The 23404-nt window shown below is 37.7% G+C and overlaps 1 protein-coding gene across 1 annotated transcript in view; it reads left to right on the plus strand.

Moving 5' to 3' along the window:
* MTPN (myotrophin) overlaps positions 1–21783 on the plus strand; it is a 61944-nt gene extending 40161 nt beyond the window's left edge. The window contains exon 4 of the mRNA XM_082661748.1: positions 18567–21783. Coding sequence (XP_082517874.1) covers positions 18567–18653 — 87 coding nt within the window. The 3' untranslated portion in view covers positions 18654–21783. The remainder of the gene's footprint in view (positions 1–18566) is intronic.
* Positions 21784–23404: the final 1621 nt, after the last annotated feature.

Consider the following 23404-nt stretch of genomic DNA (forward strand, 5'->3'; position numbering starts at 1 on the left):
CCTCCCTCCTAGCCAGATCTCAAACTGTAGGTCAGAGCTGTATTTCTTTCTGATAAGCTTCTCTTTCCTCCTAGGACAAACAGAACAAGATGTAATTATTCTTATGATAGAGCCAAAACCGTTGTTCCATATTTCTTATTCCCAAAACATGATGCTCTAGGTGACCGAGACCTTGTGGCTATAAGATTCCACTGTTAAGATAGAATCTTCTACATAAAATAAGTTCATGAAAAGCTGGCTTGATTTGAATGTACATTAGGCCCCTGATATGTTATCCCAGAAGGGTCTTTATAAATATGTGCTGTGTTGCTGAATTACTGGTTATAAGTTGAGTTTCCTGACTTTTAAGTAGTTTTTTAATTTTACTTGTGCCCATAATATTCTTTCATTTGTGTCTGATCCTTAATTTTTATAGCTAAACAAGTGACATTCAGAGATGGCTGTATTGATGGCAGACCATTTGTAACCATGTAGAGCTGTTATTGATTTTAGATGAAAGGTTTTTTTTTTTACCTTTTTGAAAGCAACATAAAATTTAGTTCTTTTTTCAAAATTAATTACTTCAATTTTATTTTTGCATAAGCTCCTTTAATGTGTACCCTATAGTTCTGTTAACCAAATTTTTGAGGGGGGAAACTGTGCTCTTTAAAAAATCCTTAATTGCTAAAATAAGGCTATTCCAGTGCACTTTTTTAAAGTGCAGTCAATGTTTGTATTATGAAATCTGGTTTATTCTGTCTTTTATCAAAAGTAGAATCTTTATCAATTACTATTGTATGTAGTTTAGAAGTTTTCCACATTCATTGACATCTCTAATGTACAACTGATCCGTGAACAGCAAAGGTTTGTATTGAACCAGTCCACTTACACACAGATTTTATTCAGTAGTAAATGCTGCATATACTGCACGATGCATGGTTGGTTGAATCCACATATGTGGAGGAACTGCAGATATGAAAGGCCGACTGTAAGTTACAAGTGGATTTTCAACTACAGAGAGGGTCAGCGCCCTTAACCTCCCCCCATCACGCTGTTCAAGGGTCGACTACATTATTCCACTGGTATATCGTTAGCATAGGAAAAAAGCCAAAACAATAAATTTTAAAACTCAATATGATCACAACTAATAGAGAAACACAAAAATTACAGAAAACAAAAGAATGGTAGAATGTATAAAATCAAACTCTATGCTATATGCTGTATTACTTACTGGACTTTTTAAAAAAACTTTAATGCGATGGAAGATGAAGTTTATGACACAAGTAAAAATTTAAAACATTTAATTCTTTATTGTCCATATAGCAAAAGAGGAAAGTAACATCTGTGGGAAATCTAATATAATCTTTGTTTATATAATCTCCAAATACATAAGTATAATCATCTCCATTTTATGGATGAGGTGACCATCTGTCCTGAGGAGGTTAAATAACTACCTGAAGTCTAATAGAATATAATGAAATCAAGATTTGCTCCAAGTTATATGACTCAAAAACCCATGTTCTTTCTACTACTTGAGAGTGGCTTTCAGACTTACTGTCAGGGATAGCTATGAGAAATGATTATGTATATTTCTGCAGGTAAAAGATATTTGGCCTGATTTTTAATTGATACATTCATGAATGAAAAAAATGTAGCGATCAACACTTGTGGGACTTCCACTTGAAGCCTGAGGTCTGAGCACATGCCATGGTATCTCCTTTTTGCCCTCTGATGACAGAAAAGATGTTTTTAAAATGAATGAATCAACATCTGTTTTAGACCATAAGACAGCAGGGTTCATTAGACAAGAAATTATAATGAAGCCTTGAGAGACAGAAGGCAGGTAGGATGAAGTTGAAGAAGAAAACATTCCCAAACACGAGCATGAGAGGACTGTTGGTGAAAGGTAGGAGTTGATCCAAGGCAGCTTGAAGCCCAGAAGTGGTCAGTACCCTTGAGGAACAGATGAGTGAAGAGTTGGATGTGCTTTCAGGAAGAAACAAATGAGACCCAGAGGTGAAGACTGAAGGAGGTATGCAAGAAGTCAGTATGTGAATAAATCTAAACAAATATTGAAATACAAAACAAACATGAACATTTAAAATAAGCTAAAACAAGGCTCCCCTGGTGGTGCAGTGGTTAAGAATCCACCTGCCAATGCAAGGGACACGGGTTCGAGCCCTGGTCTGGGAGGATCCCACATGCCACAGAGCAACTAAGCCCGTGAGCCACAACTACTGAAGCCCATGCTCTGCAACAAGAGAAACCACCACAATGAGAAGCCCTTGCACTGCAACAAAGAGTAGCACCCACTCGCCGCAACTAGAGAAAAGCCCACGCGCAGCAATGAAGACCCAATGCAGCCAATAAATAGATAGATTAATTAATTAAGCTAGAACTATAGAACTGTTAAATAATAACTTAACAAGAAGCAAGGGAAATGAACAAAACTCCTGGTATTCTCACCAAATCCAGAGTACATGAGAAACATTAGTAAAACTGGTGAAAGGAAACTGATGAAGCAGGTAAAAAATGCAGGCTCGAGAAGCATCCTGGGTAATTGAGTGGTCCCAGGGAGTAAGAAGCCCAAGTGAGAGTATGAAACAGAAGAAGTGGCAGCTGCACAGCAGTCATTAAAAAGGCCAAGCCTAACAGACTTCAGCCTGATGTTATGAAAGCAAAAACAGACGGTGTAAGCACCTGTCATTTTGAATCATAATTATCTCATGGTTGAATAAGGTTCCTCCTTCTTTGCCCTAAAAAAATCTTAACAGGAAATTTTTGGAATAAAAGAGATATTTAAAAGATGTATAAAAATATTACTGAACTGATCTTCCTGATTAGAATCTCAGATACCTGAATAATAGCAGCGTTGCATGAACACATTATTTAGAAGAGAGTTAATCTTGAAGTGGTACTCTTGAACTATAATGTTACAATCAATGGATGTTCATAAGTCCAAAATTCATTTATTTTTCAGTTACATATAATTTGAAATCATCTAGTTTCTGTGTAGTTAAAGAAACAGTTCTCTAAGAGAAATAATAGTTTACCTTTAACAGTACAGTATATAGTATTTAATATATACCAGATTTCTATAATATTTATACTTATTAAAATTCTTTATAATCTATGTAATCCCTTTGATAATAAAGGATTTTAAGAAGTATCCTTATTTTCTAAGGAAAACTGTTTCTAAATAATCCACTAAAGGATATTGTGGGGAAAGGGGAAATACTTAACATCTTTAAAAGATAATACAAGTTAACCTTTAAGTTCGCTATCATTTAGAATTCAGACAGGTAAGCTTTCAGTCATTTACTCTAGTGTGGTTTATACTCTGTCCTTTATATACTATATATTAAAAATGACCAGTCAACCTCCTATTAAAACAAGAATTCTTTTAAACAAATAAATAGAAAAATTACCCCAGCATGAGAGAATCACAGATCTCATGAACTGAAAATTTAATGAAAGTTTTTAAAACATTATAATTACTGTTTTATTCTTAGATTACAGAAACAAACTGACAGTATACTTGTTATTATAAACTCATTTGTTGTTAGTGATAATACGAAGCTATATCTGAGAGAGAAAAGTCCAAAAGAAACTTTGCTTTTTTGTTTTCCATCATTTCTCTGCTTTATACTGTGTCAAAGAATTTACCTCCTTAGCTCAGTGCTTTGTGACAGCCTGGAGGGGTGGGATAGGGAGGGTGGGAGGGAGGGAGACGCAAGAGGGAAGACATATGGGAACATATGTTTATGTATGACTGATTCACTTTGTTATAAAGCAGAAACTAACACACCATTGTAAAGCAATTATACCCCAATAAAGATGTTAAAAAAAAAAAAAAAAGAATTTACCTCCTTAGGATATCTGCTGTAACCTTACAACGGAAATATGTAACCACTGATGCTTGTGCAACTCTGATGTTAGTGAGGCACAGCTGTTTCAGACCACTCTGTACATTCACTGTGTGGGACAAATGAGTGAGAAACAAAGGTTTACTCAACAACCTTCCTTTTATAAAAAGAAAGTCAAAATGATTAACGTCTTATGTACAATTGCTGTAGAGAAGAAAAAGTACTAAAAATCAGTCTGTTAAGAAAATATAGAAAACCACCTTATCTGATAACATTGATGATTTTGCCCCATGTATTTTCCGTGCTGTATTTTAAAAAATCAAGCGGCCAGTTAATAATAAAATTTGAATACCCCTCTCAAATACCAGCATTGTCAAATCCTCAAGAAGGATCTACGGTACAGATTTTGCTGCTTGAATTGAGAATCAAGTGCGTAAGATATAAGGACTTAGAAGTCAACCCTTTCAGCCTAAATAAGTAGGTGTGCTGGTAGGTAGAAACATTTTTTTACTCAAATTACTCACTGTTCCACTCCCAGTAAAATCTAAACAGTTTCACACATTCTCAAGCACACATTTTATGATTACTTGGAATCCCCAGAGTTCTCCATATAACATGGGCAGGTTTGGTTTCAAAAAAATTTTAGGACAGATGACCTGCAAAGAACTGAGCAATGCCTTTCTGAATTGCCTTAGTTTAAGAAACTGTGTTAGAGAAGGACTAGCAGAATTGATACAGCTAGAAAACTTACCCCCCTAAATAACTGAAGAAACCAGTTGTTATGCTGTTTTGATATATCTCACAAATGTCATCCACAAGTATGCCCATTGTAAGCTCATTGTTTTTTTTACCTATTTAGCTCTTTTAGACTGGAGTGCATCATTATTTTAGATAGTTTCTGTTAGTGACATAAACTGTGTGTTGTGACATCACACACCCCCAAGTTTGGTTCTGAGTTCTCCTTCCTAATACCTTTGGGGCTTTGAATAAATGCCTTATCATCTCAGTCTAAGCATCCTCTTCTGCAACATGGGGCCAGTACTCATCACATAGAGTTGATGAGCAGGTAAATTAGCTCATAGTTAAAATAGTACTTATACATAGGAAATGTCATTTAAGTGCTTTACATATATTAATTCACTTAATCATCACAGTAATCCTATGAAGTAGGTACGATTTTTATCCCCCATTTTACCATTGGGGAAACTGAGGCCCAGGGCATTAGGAAGCTTTCCCAGGATCACACAGCTCGATAGGAGGAGAGTTAGGATTCAAACCCCATCACTTTGGCTCCAGAGCTCGTGTCTGTAACCACTACATTACACTGCCTCTCAGTGTAGCCAAGTAGTTAGAAGAGACACTGTATGCAAGTCATTGACAGCAATACTGAGCTCATCATAAATTCTCAGTAAATACTAAGACCAGTTAGGATTGATGCAGATGACTTTGATGTATTTCTCAGAAAAGGGAAGACTTGCTGCAAGAATGAGGGTTCCCTGAAAAGCAAGCTTTATGAAAATGACTGTTTCAAATATAAACAAACTTTTCATCCAAAACTTACAGTGTACCACATCATAGGTAATATATTGGCTCACTATCTGAATGTCTTTGGAGAGAAGTAATTTGAACGCTCATTTATACTTTCTCCCATCCCTTGTATTTCCATGATGAATTTCTCTCTGAAACCTTGAAATGATCTTTCTGTTTTTGCTAGATATGACTACAGTGGAGATGTTAAAAATCATATTTTCACAAGGGGTAACATAAGAACAAATCTAAGACCATTATATATGCAACTGAAAATGAACTGTAGTCACTGTCTCCAAAGGAGAAATAAAATGAAGAGAAATGTAGAATACATGTCATTCCCTGTTGCATGGTTAGCATGTTGTTTAGAGAGGCAGAGGGGGTGCAGATGAGGAGCATGGCATTGAAGTTAGGAAAGCAAGATTTAACACCTGGTCCTATGGTTTCATATCCAATGAAGCACAGTTAACAGATAATAAAGGACTATGACAAGTGCTGTAAGGGAAGTAGGGTTCAACTGTAACAAAAACTCCTACTACAGAGATTTAAACAAGAAAGTGGCTCTTCTTTTTTGTGGCTGAATAATATTCCATTGTATAATTAGTTCTTATTTTTAAGAGAGATAAAGAGAATTTTTGATCTAGGAGTTACTGCCGAAATCATGTTAGGTTTACCATTTTATTTGCAGAAAGTAGCACAGAAAGGTTAAGGTACTTGCCTAAAGTTACACAGCTAATTTGTGGTAAAACTGGGTGGCCAGGTTCAGTATGTCCTTGAACCACACCACCTGCTTTTTCTTATCTTGAAGTGTAGTTGATGTACAATATTATATAAGTTACAGGTATACAATATAGTGATTCACAATTTTTTTAAATTGAAGTATAGTTGATTTACAATATTGTGTTAGTTTCAGGTGTACAGCAAAGTGATCTGGTTATACATATATATGTGTGTGTATATCTATATACTTTTAGAAATTCTTTTCCCTTACAAGATATTGAATATAGTTCCCTGTTCTATACATACATCCTTGTTATTTATCTATTTTATATATGGTAGGTGCATCTGTTAATCCCATACTCCCAATTTATCCCTCCTCACCCTTCCCCTTTGGTAACCATAAGTTTGTTTTCTAAGTCTGTGAGTCTGTTTCTGCTTTGTAAATAAGTTCATTTGTACTGTTTTTTAGATTCCACATAAAAGTGAAACCATAAATTTGTCTTTGACTTCACTTAGTATGATAATCTCTAGGTGACAACATGGATGGACCTTGAAGGCATTACGCTAAATGAAATACGTCAGAGAAAAATACTGTATGATCTCACTTATATATGGAATCTACAACAAAAACGAAACAAACTCAGATACAGAGAACAGATTAGATTGATGGTTGCTAGAGGCAGGCGGCTGGGTGGAGGGTGTGTGGGGTCAAAAGGTTAGAGGCCTAGAATTATCAGGTAAGTCAGTCCTGGGGATGCAACAACGGCACGGTAGCTATCCTTAGTACTGTATTATATACCTGAAAGCTGTGAAGACAGTAAGGCTTAAAAGCTCTCATCAGAAGGAAAAAAAAATCGTAACTCTACAGTGATGGATGTTAACTAACCTTATTGTGGTGAATTTTGCAATATATACATATATCATATCGTCATGTTGTACAACTAAAACTAATATAATGGTCTATGTCAATTATATCTCAACTTAGAAAAAAAACAAGTGGCTCTTAATGAAATGCCTGAAGGTAAGCAGTCCAGGGCTGAGTAGCTGGCTCCACTTGTCCTCAGTACCCCACACTCTCTTCTCCCCTGTCTTCCCCACTCCTTACGGTTGCAAGATGACTGCTGAACCTCCAGGCATTGTGTCTGTTTGGGGCAGGGAGAAGGGAAACAGTTAAGGACACTCTCCTCCCTGAGGCTTTATTGGAAAAGGAAAGCTATCCACGAGATGCCAGCTTTGTGCCAGATGGCCACCTGTAGCTTTAAGGGAGTCTGGGGATTCAGTGCCTTTTCAGCCTCTATAGGAGAGGAAAGCACAGAAAAAAGGGGTTTGCGCTAGACTTTGGATGAGCCAAGCTGTAGTACTGGGTTGGCCAAAAAGTTCATTTGGTTAATGAATCCATTCAATAAAGTTCTTGGTGAAAATGAAAAATGTGTCTTTTATTTTTACTTAAAACCGAACAAACTTTTTGACCAACCCAGTATACACCTTGAAGTATGATCAGCAACGTGCCAGGGGGCATACAGGAAGAGAGGGAGCCAGCTGTCCTGGAAACTCCAGAAGGGCTTCACGGAAACAATTGAATAAGAGTTAATCAAGTGGTTAAAGGGAGAGCACAAAGAATTGCTTTGTTCCTTTACATTTTAAGAGTCCTTGTTGGGACATTTAATATCAGATATATTTATTCAGGCATTCCTTTTGTACTTGATTCTAACCCACTTTCTTTCCAAAAGTGAGTTGAATATACCAAACCATGGTTGCTAAATTTTTATTGCTGAGATAGTGGTTATATTCCAAGGTTGTGAAACAGTATCTAGCAACATAATACAGAAATGTCCGCCAAGATGTCATGTGTGTATCTAAATGCTAATTTTTTAATTGATTTGATAAATTTTGCACTGAAACAAAGCTGCGTAGTGTTTTAACAATTGATTAGTATAATTATAATTATCATCTTTGCCACGAAAGCCTTCTGTCAAGATAATGTCAGATAACCTGAGTACAAGTTTAAGAGTTTCATTCTTAAAATGTTACTAATCCAGTTTTCTGGCCTATTTGTCCAGATTAAGAACTGGTGGTAGTTTTTAAAAAAACACACAAAAAAACCTGGTGGTATAAAGCAGCATTGAGCTATCTGAAGTAAGAAGTAGATAAAGATGCACTCTTGTTTCATGCCAGTATATCTTATCTTTCTAGCTACATTGTAAACTATTCTATTCAAGGGCAGAGATAGTATGATGAATTTTTTTAAACATTCCCCATATTCTACAACTTAACTATCAAATAATACTTGATTGTCTAAAACGGTAACTTTTGAAAATGAAGAAATTACTGGTGAGGTTTTAAAGCTTTTTTACTCCCTAGAATGACAAATGACAAATGGCCTGTCTCTCTACTTGGGCCACTTAACTTGGCTGTAGCAACCTTTTCCTCCTCCAGGAAACTATCACAATCAGAATCACGCTGTAACTATAAGCAGGTGAGCCTAGTCCTTTATTGTATGTGTACAGTCCCTGTCTATATCAATTAATTTTAAAAAACATTTAATTTTTCTAATATCATTTGATAGCCTGTTATTGACACTGCAAGGCCTTGTGATTTCAGAGACTGATAAACATGGTTACTGCTGTCACCATATTTAGTAAAATGTAAAACAAGTGCACAAAGTGTTGTGATTGCTGTGGCAGGAGTTTATGTAACAGCAGACACCTAAGGAAGAAGAGGTCACGTGTGGTCCTGGGAGTCAAGGGCATAGTGTGTTATAAATAAGGATGTCATTACAACTTTAGGTACCACAAATATAACTTCAAAAAGCAGTTGACACTTGAGTTGAATCTTAGCAACTTAGTGTCCAAGAATCTAATAGAGAACTGGAGTACCTTTCCAAGCAGAAGCAGCAATGTGAGAAGGTTGCAGATGCAAGAAAGAACCAGCTTTCAAAGAAACAGCTTTTAGTAGTTTTATTGATTTTTGCTATTGTTTTCTTCATTTCTATTTCATTTATTTCTGCTCTGATCTTTATGATTTCTTTCCTTGTACTGACTGGGTTTTCTTTGTTCTTCTTTCTGTAGTTGCTTTAGGTGTCGTGTTAGATTGTTTGAAATTTTTCTTGCTTCTTGAGGTGAGATTGTATTGCTATAAACTTCCTTCTTAGAACTGCTTTTGCTGTGTCCCAGAGGGTTTGGGTCATTGTGTTTTTGTTGTCATTTGTTTCTATGTATTTTTTTATTTCTTCTTTAATTTCTTCAGTGATCTCTTGGTTATTTAGTAGTGCACCGTTTAGCCTCCATGTATTCATGGTTTTTTACAGTTTTTTTTTTTCCTGTAATTGCTTTCCAGTCTCATAGCATTGTGGTCAGAAAAGATGCTTGATACGATTGCCATTTTTAAAATTTTCCGAGGCTTGATTTGTGACCCAAGATGTGATCTAGCCTAGAGAATGTTCCATGTGCACTTGAGAAGAAAGTGTAATCTGCTGTTTTCTAATGGAATGTCCTATAAATATCAATTAAATCTGGTCTATTGTTATTTAAAGCTTGTGTTTCCTTATTAACTTTCTGTTTGGATGATCTGTCCATTGGTGTAAGTGAGGTGTTAAAGTCCCCCACTATTATTGTGTTATTGTGTTACTGTCGATTTCCTCTTTTATAGCTGTTAGCATTTGCCGTACGTATTGAGGTGCTCCTATGAGGTGCATATATATTTATAATTGTTATATCTTCTTCTTGGATTGATCCCTTGATCATTATGTAGTATCCTTCCTTGTCTCTTGTAACATTATTTTAAAGTCTATTTTATCCAATATGAGTATTGCTACTCCAGCTTTCTTTCACTTTCCATTTGCATGGAATATCTTTTTCCATCCCCTCACTTTCAGTCTGTATGTGTCCCTAGGTCTGAAGTGGGTCTCTTGTAGACAGCATGTATATTGGTCTTGTTTTTGTATCCATTCAGCAAGCCTGTGCCTTTGGTTGGAGCATTTAATCCATTCACATTTAAAATAATTATTGATATGTATGTTGCTATTACCATTTTCTTAATTGTTTTGGGTTTGTTTTTGTAGGTCCTTCTCTTGTGTTTCCCACTTAGAGAAGTTCCTTTAGCCTTTATTGTAGAGCTGATTTGGTGGTGCTGAATTCTTTTAGCTTTTGCTTGTCTGTAAAGCTTTTGATTTCTCCATCGGATCTGAATGAGATCCTGGCAGGGTAGAGTAATCTTGGTTGTAGGTTCTTCCCTTTCATCACTTTAAGTGTATCATGCCACTCCCTTCTGGCTTGTAGAGTTTCTGCTGAGAAATCAGCCGTTAACCTTATGGGAGTTCCCTTGTATGTTATTTGTCGTTTTCCCTTTGTTGCTTTTAATAATTTTTCTTTGTCTTTAATTTTCGTCAATTTGATTACTCTGTGTCTCAGTGTGTTTCTCCTTGGGTTTATCCTGACTGGGACTCTGTGCTTTCTGGACTTGGGTGGCTATTTCCTTTCCTATGTTAGGGAAGTTTTCAACTATAATCTCTTCAGCTATTTTCTCTGGTCCTTTCTCTCTTTCTTCTCCTTCTGGGACCCCTATAATGTGAATGTTTGTGCATTTAATGTTGTCCCAGAGGTCTCTTAGGCTGTCTTCATTTCTTTTCACTCTTTTTTCTTTATTCTGTTCCATGGCAGTGAATTCCACCATTCCGTCTTCCAGGTCACTTATCCGTTCTTCTGCCTCAGTTATTCTGCTATTGATTCCTTCTAGTGTATTTTTCATTTATTGTATTGCTCATCTCTGTTTGTTTGTTCTTTAATTCTTCTAGGTCTTTGTTAAACATTTCTTGCATCTTCTCAGTCTTTGCCTCCGTTCTTTTTCCGAGGTCCTGGATCATATTCACTACCATTATTCTGAATTCTTCTTCTGGAAGGTTGCCTATCTATCTCCACTTCTTTTAGTTGCTTTTCTGGGGTTTTATCTTGTTCCTTCATCTGGTACATAGTCCTCTGCCTTTTCATTCTGTCTGTCTTCCTGTTAATGTGGTTTTCATTCTACAGGCTGCAGAATTGCAGTTCTTCTTGCTTCCGCTCTCTGCCCTCCAGTGGATGAGGCTAGCTTGCATTAGAATTTTCATATGAAAATCTTGAACTAAGAAAGTAGTGGTAGCAAGGACAGGTGGAAAATGTTAGGAACATTATGGTCTAAAGATTTGGTGACTGATAACATGTGAAGTAAACAAGAAGAACTGCATAGTGTCTCCACAGTTCCTGGAAGGTGGTTCTTACCATGATAGTGACTACTCCAGAAAAAGAAACAAGTTTGTAGGAAAAGATCATGGATTCACTTTAGGAATCGTAGAGTTTGCGGTATTTCTGGGACTTAAAGTAGATAAGTCTCAGTGGCATGTATATGTGTTTATATATATATGGGTTTAAAGATCAGGGTAGATATTCAAAATGAGTATAAAGGTTGGAACTTAAATTGTAACATGTATGAGATCAGGCAAAAAGCGAAGAGTGCCAAAGACCAGAACCATGGAGAATCCAGCATTTAAACAAAGCAGAGAGAAAGTAAAGGGGAGGAGGGTGGAGTGGAAGTAGTGGGTGCAGGAAGGAGAGGCAGGCTAGACAGACAGAACTTGGAGATAATATTCTAAAGCATTTTCAGGACAGCATAGATTAGACTATAAATTGCCTTCTGTGTCCATTTTTTACTCTTTCTTTTAGAAGGGGAACCCCAGGTTTTAACTGGGTGCATACATTGCAGCCTAGCTAGTCCTTGTATCTCAGTTTGCCTTGCAGTGGATATGACTTTGTGTCTAAGTTTGGGCTGATGGGATGTGCACAAATGATGTGTGCCACTTCTAGATCATCACCTAAAATGTGAAGCCACTTACTGGGGACTTTCACCCCCACATCCAGCAGGCTGGAAGCACATGTGGAGGTGAGCACACTTAGCAGTAGACTGTTTTATGAGAGAGAAATAAATTAACTTAGTTTAATACATTGTGTTTTAGCCTCTCTTTGTTATAGCAGTTTAGCCAAACCATAACAAATTGGGTCAAAAGTTGTTATTTGTAAATGAATGAACAGGAGTGGGGAAAACTTGGGTGTGGATCTCCCGATTCTGTCACTTGGGAGAGTTGCACAGGGTTTTGATTTTGGAACGATAGAAATAAAACTGATCATAGTTGTCTGCTAGGTGCCACAGTGAGCAGTGTTTACCCAGAAGTAATTTAAGCACTGTTTATATATTTTAACTGTAAAAATCTATCAATATCCAGGACCAGATCGCTTTACTGGTGAGTTCTACCAAACATTTAATGAAGAATTAATACCAGTCCTTCTCAAAGTCTTCCCAAAAACATCAGTACAGATGGGACCGCTTCCAAACTCATTTTACAAGGCCAGCATTACCCCTATACCAAAACCAGACAAGGATGCCACAAGAAAATTGCAGACCAATATCCCTGATGAACATAGATGCAAAAGTCCTCAACTATATGTTAGCAAATCAAATTCAGCAATACATTAAAAGGATCATACTCCATGATCAACTGGGATTTATTCTGGGGACGCAAGGATGATTCAGCATCTGCAGATCAATCAATCAGTGTGAACACCACAATAACAAAATGAAGGATAAAAATCATATGATCATCTTAGTAGATGCAGAAAAAGCATTTGACATAATTTAACGTTCATTCATAATAAAAACACTCAACAAAGTGGCTGTAGAGGGAACATGCCTCGGCATAATGAAGGCCATACTATGGCCACAAGCTATACATCATAATCAACAGTGAAAAACTGAAAGTTTTTCCCCTAACATAATGAACAAGATGAGGTGTTGCCCACTCTCACCACTTATTTAACATAGTACTGGAAGTCCCTAGCCAGAGCAGTTAGGCAAGAAAAGAAATAAAAAGCATCCAAGTTAGAAGGGAAGAAGTAAAATGTTCTCTGTTTGCAGGTGACAGGATACTCCATATAGAAAACCCTCAAGACTCCACTAAAAAACTGTTAGGGGCTTCCCTGGTAGCGCAGTGGTTGAGAGTCCGCCTGCCAATGCAGGGGACACGGGTTGTGCCCAGGTCTGGGAAGATCCCACATGCCACAGAGCAGCTGGGCCCGTGAGCCATGGCTGCCGAGCCTGCGCGTCCAGAGCCTGTGCTCCGCAACGGGAGAGGCCACGACAGAGAGGCCCGCATACAGCAAAAAAAAAAAAAAAAAACTGTTAGAACTGTTCAACTAATTCAGTAAACTTGCAGGATACAAAATCAATATACAAAAATCAGTTGTGTTTCTATACACTAATAACAAATTAGAAGAGAATTTTTTTTAATTCTACATAAAACTGCATCAAAAAGAATAAAATACCTAGAAAGAAATTTAACCAAGGAGGCAAAAGACTCTTATGCTGACAACTGTACAACATTGATGAAATATATTAAAGACACTAAGAAATGGAAAGATACTCTGTGCTCATGGATTGGCAGCATCAATATTGTTAAAATGTCCATACTGCCCAAAGCAAGCTTTAATGCAGTTTCCATCAAAATTCCAATGGCATTTTTCACAGAACTAGATTAAACAATGCTAAAATTTTTAGGAACCACAGCAGATCCTGAATAGCCAAAGGAATCCTGAGAAAAGAGAACAAAGCTAGCAGCATCACATTTCCTGATTCCAAATGATATTACAAATATGTAGGAATCAAAACAGTATAGTATTGATGTGAAAACAGGTACATAGATCAATGGAATAGAGAATCCAGAAATAAACCCATACACACACACACACACACACACACACACACACACACACACACACACACACACACACACACACACACACACAGTCAATTAATTTACCACAAAGCAGCCAAGAATATATAATAGGGAAATACTGTTGAGAAAAGTGGACAGGCACATGCAAAAGAATGAAACTGGACCACTATCTTACACCATACACAAAAATCGACTCAAAATGAATTAAAGACTTTAAAATAAGACCTGAAACCGTGGAACTCCTAGAGAAAAACATAGATAGTAAGCTCTTCGACATTCGTCTTGGTGATGAGTTTTTGAATTGGACACTAAAGGCAAAGGAAACCATCAACAAAATGAAAAGGCCACCTATAGAATGGGAGAAAAATATTTGCAAACCATGTATCTGATAAGGGGATAATACCCAAAATATATAATGAATTCTAAAAAAAATCTGATTTTAAAATGGGCAGAGGATCTGAATAGACATTTATTTATACAAAGAAGATATACAGATGGCCAACAGATACATAAAAAGGTTCCTCAACGTCACTAATCATCAGGCAAATACAAATCAAAACCACAATGAATTGTCACCTCTTACCTATGAGAATGGCTGCTATCAAAGATATAAGAAATAATAAGTGTTGGCAAGGATGTGGAATAAAGGGAACCCTCGTGCACTATTGGAGGGGATATAAATTGGTGCAGTCTCTGTGGAAGACAGTATGGAGGTTCCTTAAGAAATTAAAAATAGGACTGCCATGTGATCCAGCAATTTTACTTCTGGGGGTTTATCTGAAGGAAACAAAAATCCTAACTCAAAAAGTTATCTACACCTTGTGTTCACTGCAGCATTATTTACTGTAGCCAAGACAGGAAAATAACCTAAGTGTCTATCAACAGATGCATGGATAAATAAAATGGGGTGGGTGTGTGGGTGTGTATATACACACACACATATGCACACATAATGCAGTGGATTATTATTTAGCTATTAAAAAAAGAAGAAAGTCCTGCCATTTGCAACAACATGGATGACCTTGAGGGCATTATGCTAAGTGAGATAAATCAGAGAAAGACAAATACTGTATTATCTCACTTATATGAAGAGTCTCAAAATTCACAGGTGACAGAAAACAGATGGGGGGGGCGAGGAATGGGTAAAGGTGGTCAAAAGGTAGAAACTTCCATTTATAAGATAAGTAAGTCTTGGGGATATAATATACAGTATGGTGACTAGGAGGAAAAAATCAATCAATAAACAACAGTTTTTACAGAACCGAATATAAAAGTTAATCTTGACAAAATAGAGAAGCTGGCAATTTAAGAGGTAGAGGGAGTAATGGGAAGGTAGAGAAAGTATCTTATAAAGTAGAGGAATTTGATGGGAACAAGAAACAGGTTTTAAATACAAACATATTTACAAAGAAACAGAAACTGCTATTTGAAGTATAAGACATGGGGAGGATGTGGGAAAGGGATGTGCTCCCTGCTAGGGCAGCATCCATGCAGCAGGGAGTCAGAAGGTAATCTCTGAAGTTAATAACTCAAATAGTGGCATGAGTATAGTACTTAGAGCCACGGAAATAATCACTAGAACTAATAAATACTGAAAATGGTTTCCTCAGGAGAGGGGTGAGGCCAGATATACTTAAGTTCTCCAATAACTGCATCAAGTAGCAAAAAATTATTTTCTTTTAATATCCTTTTCCACGTTGACAAAATTGGTTTATCTTTTTTAGAAGAACTGGTTTGAGTTCATTAACTTTATTCCTAACATTTTATTCTTTTTAATGCTATTATCAATGGAATTCTTTTTACCGCGAGTTTTTTGGTGTGTATTCTGAGTTCTGTGATTAGTTTGTATTACAATTAGAAAAAAAGATTTATATAAAATTTTTAATACTTTTATCAGATTTTTGGGGTTGCATATAGCAGAAGTTGACTCTAACAAGTAGAAAAGGAATTTTTGAAGATGTTGGACTAGTCAGAGAATCAATAGGAAAGCTGGAGGACCAGGCTCAGAAGAGGCCAGAGCTATGGTAGCTGTAAGACTCTAGATAGCAGGAACTTCTCAACTGTCTCTTCTGGGTGATAACACAGAAATAAATGAGCTCTGACTTCTTGTTGTCTTTCTTTTGTTCTCTCTAATCAAGATTCAAAATCCAGAAGTGAGCGTCCTGCTTTGATGCCTGGCAAGGAAAGTACATGGCACCTTAAGTTACAGTTCTAGGAGTCCACACAATGGGGACAAATGATTACCCAGAATGAAATTAGGGTGCTGTTATCAAAAGAAGGGAAGTCTGGCAGCTAAAAAGCAACAGATATTCACTATGATATTTAACTTTTTGTTAATGCAGAATTACAGTTTACAATGTTAGTCATAAAAACAGTTATCAATATTGAATAAGAAATAATTTGTTTTGCTAAAAATAGAATTACCATATGATCCAGCAGTCCCACTCCTGGGCATATATCCAGACAAAACTATAATTCAAAAAGATACATGCCACCCCTATGCTCATAGCAGCACTGTTCACAATAGCCAAGACATGGAAACAACCTAAATGTCCATCAACAGATGAATGAATAAAGAAGATGTGGTACCTATATACAATGGAATACTACTCGGCCATAAAAAAGAACGAAATAATGCCATTTGCAGCAACATGGATGGACCTAGAGATTTTCTGACTTACTTAACTTAGTATGATAGAGAAGGACAAATACCATATGATTTATATGTGGAATCTAAAATATGATACAAATGAACCTATCTATGAAACAGAATCAGGGACATAGAGAATAGACTGGTGGTTGCCCCAGGGCAGGGGGGTGGGGGGGGCAGTGGGAGAGGGTAGGAGTGGGAATGTGGGATTAGCAGATGTAAACTACTATGTATAGAATGGGTAAAAACAAGGTCCTACTGTATAGCACAGGGAACTGTATTCAATATCCTGTGATAAACCATAATGGAAAAGAATATGAAAAAGAATATATACTGTATATGTATATAGCTGAGTCACTTTTGCTGTATAGCAGTAATTAACACAACATTGTAATTCAATAAAAAATAAATTTTAAAATTTGTTTTGGATACAATGGTCCCAATTATTGTCACTTAACCTGTGTTGGAGTACTCACCACACTGAAGTTCTCACTCACAGATTTCTCTCTCACTTAACTGTAAGTTCCATATGTTCCATAATGCAGTTAAATTCAGTTAGAAAAAGAGAAAACAGACTTTTATAGTCATATTGAGGAGGACTTTGTGATAATTTAACACTTGCTAAAATGTCTGTCATCTCCTTCTTGGTTTACCTAATCAACTTGTACTTACTCAAGGCTCAGCTCAAGCATAACCTCATCCAGAAGGACTTTCTTACACTCTCCTAACCACATCCCATTATGGTTTACAGACCACTCATCACTGTGCATAACGCTATTGTTCTCATCCCACTGTGTCATACTGGTTGACTTGTCTGTCTCTCACACCAGCCAAACTGGCAGGCTCTATCTTGTTTTGTGTCTATGCATCAAACATTCAGTAAATATTTGTTGAATGAGTGAATGGATTTGCCAGCAGAAAGGGGGCAGGGCATTCCATATTCCAACAAGTGTAAAGTCATGGCACCTGGTACATTGAGGAATGGTGACATTCCAGAGGATTAGAGTATTGAAAGATTAATGGGAAAAGAGACTGGTGAATTTGACTAGAGTTTGTCTCTACAGGACCATGCATGCCAAGTTTAGACAATTCCATAGGCCTCAGGAACAGAAGAATGAGTGAGACTTGGCAATGGGAGGAGGACAGGACACAAGAGGTTATTTGGTGAATAAATACGGGTTGGGCTGGAGCTAGCAGAGAACCTTTCCATGGTGGAGTGTTGCTATCTGTGGAAGTTAGAGAGGTTCAGACTTGGTTTGGGAGCAAATTCACCCACCATGCACTAGGTACTTTTTTAGATACTGGGGACACAATAGTGGATAATATGAACAAGATTTCTACTCCCATTGAGTTTTTACTCTAATAAGGGAAGACAGATAAAAACAATAGACACAAAGGTATGCGTACACATGCTCGAAACTAGAGTGCCATGTTGCAAGTAAAATGTTCCATGACAGCACTCTCTGCATGAAGCATTGAGAGCAAGCTGGAGAGAATTTCCCTAGATGATAGCAGATACCCTCCTTTCCTAGCCCACATCCCAGCCATTTACTGCTAAGTTTTTGTAAGTATAATGACCAATATTGTACATGTTCTTTAGGAATTTGTCTAAAATAAAAGGTTTGTAAGTTCTAGATTTTACAAATGTGTGTATTACTTATGCACTCTCCAAAAAGTGTTGCAAGGAAGAAAAAAAGATAATTTTGTCGCAGTAATACTTTCTTCTTTAGCAAAAGTGATTTCCTTCCCAACCCTCCCTGTTTTATACTACATAGGGATCTTCTTTTTTAAAGCTTAATTGAGTAAATATATGATAGTATAAATAAATGTCAGTCATTGCCTATGTTATTGGCAAGTTGTGTTTCTAGTTTACATGTCTAGTGCCTGAAAAATAATCTGGTGTTTTTACAGCTTAGTCTCTAACCTTGCCAGCTGTTCGGGGCTTTTCCTTCACTAGAATGGACTCCGGTAGTAAAGGAGTTTTGCCTCTGCCAAGCGCCCTGGCTTTCACTCTCTTCTCCTGGTTGTGGGCGTCGTTTAATGATAAAGGCTCTTTCCTCTTTTCCAGGGTGCTGATAAGACTGTGAAAGGTCCAGATGGACTGACTGCCTTTGAAGCCACTGACAACCAGGCAATCAAAGCCCTTCTTCAGTGATGGACGGATGGGCTAACAGCTCTGGAAGAATGACTCTCCTGTGGCCTCACACTGCTGCCTGTCTGTCTGTCACTCTCTATCTGCCAGCTTCTTCAGCTAAAATACTTCTAGAGGGGTGAGGGGAGAGAGAAATTCATAACAAATCAGACTACCAGAAAAAAACAATGTTTGGGAGGAGAGGAGAAAAACAAGATCAGGCTTTTACTAGGATTCCTGATCAGGTTAGCCTCTTTTCCATTTCCAGTAAAAAAACAGAGCTTATACCCATGGGAGAGCAAAGACAAAATATACCATTAACGTTTGACCTTTTCAGCTCCCTGGCTAATTTATTAATTAGATTGCGTTGAGGGTCTGACTCTACCAAGGCCAACTATACATTTGGTAGCCCCATCTGTGCGAGCAGTAGTGGCTGCTGTGACGTAACTTAGGGTGCTGAGATAAGCAATTAGCTCTAGCCTTCTGCCTTAAGATTCACTCTAGTGGGGATCTCCCGGCATAGTTAAGAGCGCTGCCTGTGGTTGGTGACCAAATCTTCCCTCGGTGACTTCCAGCTTTATGTGAAAGCTCATTTAAGGCGAGGAGGGGCACACTCCTAAACTGCTGGGCGGCTGAACTTTGGGTTTCCTCTCCCCCTTCACATGGATTTCATGTATCTTTAGATAAAACTGACTAGTTGTTTTATTTATAAAATCTCGAAATTTTGGAAGTCTAAAGGAGAAATCATTCCAGTATGCATATTTTTTTTCCTCTAGATTCAGACATTTATAGAACATTGAAAACACTTTCAAACTCCTGCTGGTAGTAAAAGGGGATTTAAAAATAGAATCATAGCCATAAGCCTGTTAGTATCATAAAGAGAGAACAGTTGTCTTAGTACCTATGGATTTTCTTCATTTGCTATTTGAATGGATTGGCCTCAGTTTTGTTTGGAGAATCAAGGAACATTCTTTGGAATGCCTCTCTCAGACCCATCCTGGATGCTGATTGATTACTTATTGCACCAAAGCTATCACTGGGGTGAGATTTACTGTTTGGACAAACTTAACCCCATCCCTTAAAAATATGCGTGTTACCAAGTTTCCCTGAGGTGTTGATAGGCTTCTGCTGAATGTATGCCAACCCACCTGCATAATATATATTTTTTCTTTTCTATATTATACATTGCATAAAATGTGAGAACTTCAAATTGTATTCTGTGTTCTTAAAATACAGTGCCCTAAAATGGTGTTCTTGGGACCTGCAGAAAATATTTAGACACATTTTCTAATGTTTATTTCATGAGCAGTACAGCTAATTAAAACATATACCCTTAAATTTGCTGTCCTGCATATAAAATACTAAGATTCCCTTGACTTGCCATCCATATAAGCTTACTAAAAATATAAGGGTTTTTCCTTAGCCATGTCATGCAATAATTGAATGTACCTCAAATTTTTAAAACGGGGGAGGGTGGGTGAGGGACTTGTATTCAGATTGTGGATAACAAAGAATTAATGATGATTTTTTAAGGCAATGTAGCATTCTACAGCAGGGTTAAACTAGTACCAAGTCAGCCTGGCCAACAAGTCTTACTGACCACTTGCTGATTGGTTGGTTGGTGTGTGGGTTTGTGTGTGTGTATTTTTCCCCATGAACCCTTTTTTTATCCTGTGGCCTTTTCACTTAAAACTAGCCTAACCCTGTAATTTTCCTGCATCCAAGAAAACAATCACAAAATGCTGGTTTAAATACTTTGATACATTTGGCTAATTCTGCTGTCTTAATGCAGCCTATTTATTAGAGTTGGATTAAAAGTCGGTAATCAGTACTTCATAACATCACTGAACTGAAACACAGAGCTATCCTCACTGAAGATGGAGGGCACTCTATCAGACTGTAACTGTCAGCGTAGTGACAAGCTGTTTTGATATCTCTGTTTCCACTTCTTGGCATACTGCTGTTTAAAAGGCTTGGATTTTACTCTCTACGCAGTTTTACCTTTACTCTCAAAGTATTTTTTGTAGTTGGCTGCTGCAGAGAGTGCACTGTCCTGTCATTCCTAAACCCGGTCTGCTTCCACAGTCACCTGGTCTGGAGACCATGTGATTCTGTGTACAGTTTATCCTCATGTTCCTCGTAATGCAGTAGAGGCTACTCTGCCTTCCCTCTTCTTTCTCAGCCATTTTGTAAACCCCATAATTATGAAGCAGTTGCTTGAGAAAATAACAGATAAACAGAATAGACTGACCAAGATGGTTTAGTTTCTTTTTTTTAACTAGGTTATTTATAATGTATTTCTGAACCACTTGGCAGAGAAATTCACAACACTTAATGTTCATATTTTGACTAAAGGAAGCTAAAACCTTGTCTGCTTTTTGGTACTACATGCATTAGTAAAAGATTAAGTAAGTTTTGTTCTCCACTGAAGTAATATTTAACATCTCAGAAAAAATCTTGCATGTTCTGTAGTTTTGTATTAAGTCAGTCATATCGTATGCACTGTATCAAGTGAAAACAGGTGGTTTACCTGTCTACATTAGTATACTAACAGATTCCCCCTTACAGCTTCAGACTGGTATCTGTAGACTTACAGTTGAGCTACGGCACGAGAATCGATGCAGTAGTTCACAGCTCACCTTCTAAACCCAGTGGGGCATGAAGGAGAGGTAGGTGGGTGCAGTGAGTGGAAGCTGCCAGCAAGTACGCCCTTGATTCATTGATTTCTTTCCCCCAAATAATGGATTTCAAATCTATATGTACCTATTTGATTTTTTTTCCCTAAATCTTCAACTGAGCTGCTGTTTTCTTCCATGCAATACTGTATACTCGATTGTGTATAGAAGAAGCTGGTGAGGGTGCCCTCCTGCATAAGTAACTGCAGTGTTTTGCATGCAAAATTTTAAAAAATTTAAATTGTCCTGATTCTATTTTGTAAATGGAGAAACAATCATATCTTTCTAAGCAGTAATGGAGGAAGACTAGTGCTTTGTGCATTTTGATATATTTGAGTTCATTTTTTCCACAATGTAATGCGTTTGACACAATTGGGTTTCTCATATTATCCTAGTTCACGTACATCAGAATGCTAAATAATATTGTGTTGAAGTTTTGTGTTGCAAGAACAAATGGAATAAACTTGAATTGTGCTACAGCCAGCGTGTCAGCGTTTACCTCACTCCGTTACTATCGCCTTCCTCCTCCAGTCTTCTCTACAACTGTATCGGTGCTTTGACTCAAACTTTTAATTAATCTGAATTTTCCCCCTCTATCCCACTTCTGGAAAAAAATAAGTGGAAAGAAAATAGGACATAGGAAAGATTCAATAGAAATAAACTATATTACTTATCTCATCTAGAGGTTTTGCTCTTCTCGCAGTTGCCTGATACAAATTGTTTGCCTGTAATAAATGTTGAGTAGTTACTAGGAGCAAGCTGTAGCTAGGAAATACGAGAGTGTCAGGATCTTAATAGGTGTTAAAGAAAACAGGGTCACAGTAAACCTCTTTAATCCTTTCATATGCTCATTTAAGCTATCGCAGAACTTTCACGTAGCACAGTATATCAGACTGTTAGATCTTTTTTTCCTCTTCCTGTTAAGACCAGTGATTCTCAAAATGTGGTCTCTAGACGAGCAACCATGACCAGGGAACTTGATAGAAATGCCCAGCAATCCGTGTTGTAATAAAGCCTCCAGGTGATTCTGATGCACACAGATTTGTGCGAGACAATTAAGAGAAAAAGAAATAGTCAAAAAGCTTCTAAATAGGATGTCATCAAGGGTGGCTTTCTAGAGAGTAAATGGAAGCTGTAACACATGAGACAGCAAAACTCTGGACACCCAAGAAAATCTTAAGATGAACTTCAAAGCTACGTTCTGGGCAAAAGAAGTCGGGTTAAGATGTAACAGTGGCTCCAAAAATGTAACACTGGTAAGAATGACCCTTCACGGGGCTTCCCTGGTGGCGCAGTGGTTGAGAGTCCGCCTGCCGATGCAGGGGACACGGTTTCATGTCCCAGTCCGGGAAGATCCCACATGCCGCGGAGCAGCTGGGCCCGTGAGCCACGGCCACTGAGCCTGCGCGTCCGGAGCCTGTGCTCCGCAACGGGAGAGGCCACAGCGGTGAGAGGCCCGCGTACCGCAAAAAAAAAAAAAAAAGAATGACCCTTCATTATTAGGGATTTTTCCCTGAAGGATGTCCCATCAATTGCCATGGACAGTATTTCCACAGTCCCCAGCTATGGTGTTACAGTCCCCATAGCTGAATTGCTGAGGCTTGAGCCTTGCCCAAGTCCTTTGAGTTCCAAAGTGGAGTGAGGGAAGCATGCAAGGACATTGGGGAGATAATGTCATGAACCTCCTTATTTCATGCTGAGCATACTGTGGGTCACTGGCAGGGCTCTAATCACTTAGCTGTGCCCCTGGCGGCTTCTGCCTAGCTAGTCCTACAGCAGGAGAGCCCTTTGGGAGACCAGTTGCTGCTTTCAACTCTGCTTCCCTGGGCTGGCATTAGTGCCTTAAACATGGATCCTCCACTGCAGTGGGTGCACCACTGGCTCAGAAACAGCCACCTTTGTGCCAGCGAACCATTTCCTGTTTTAAATTTACCATCTTCCCCAGACACTAACGGGATAATCACACATCAGCCATAGGATATCCTTCTTCAAGGCTTTTACTTCATTGCAATATAATTACTGATTGAAAATAGAATTTATCATCTTTAATGGCACCTGATACATGGCAGACATTCACCGTATTTGTTCTGAACTAATGTC

The sequence above is a fragment of the Grampus griseus genome (assembly GCF_964374135.1).
Source record: "Grampus griseus genome assembly, chromosome: 9".
NCBI lineage: Eukaryota > Metazoa > Chordata > Mammalia > Artiodactyla > Delphinidae > Grampus > Grampus griseus.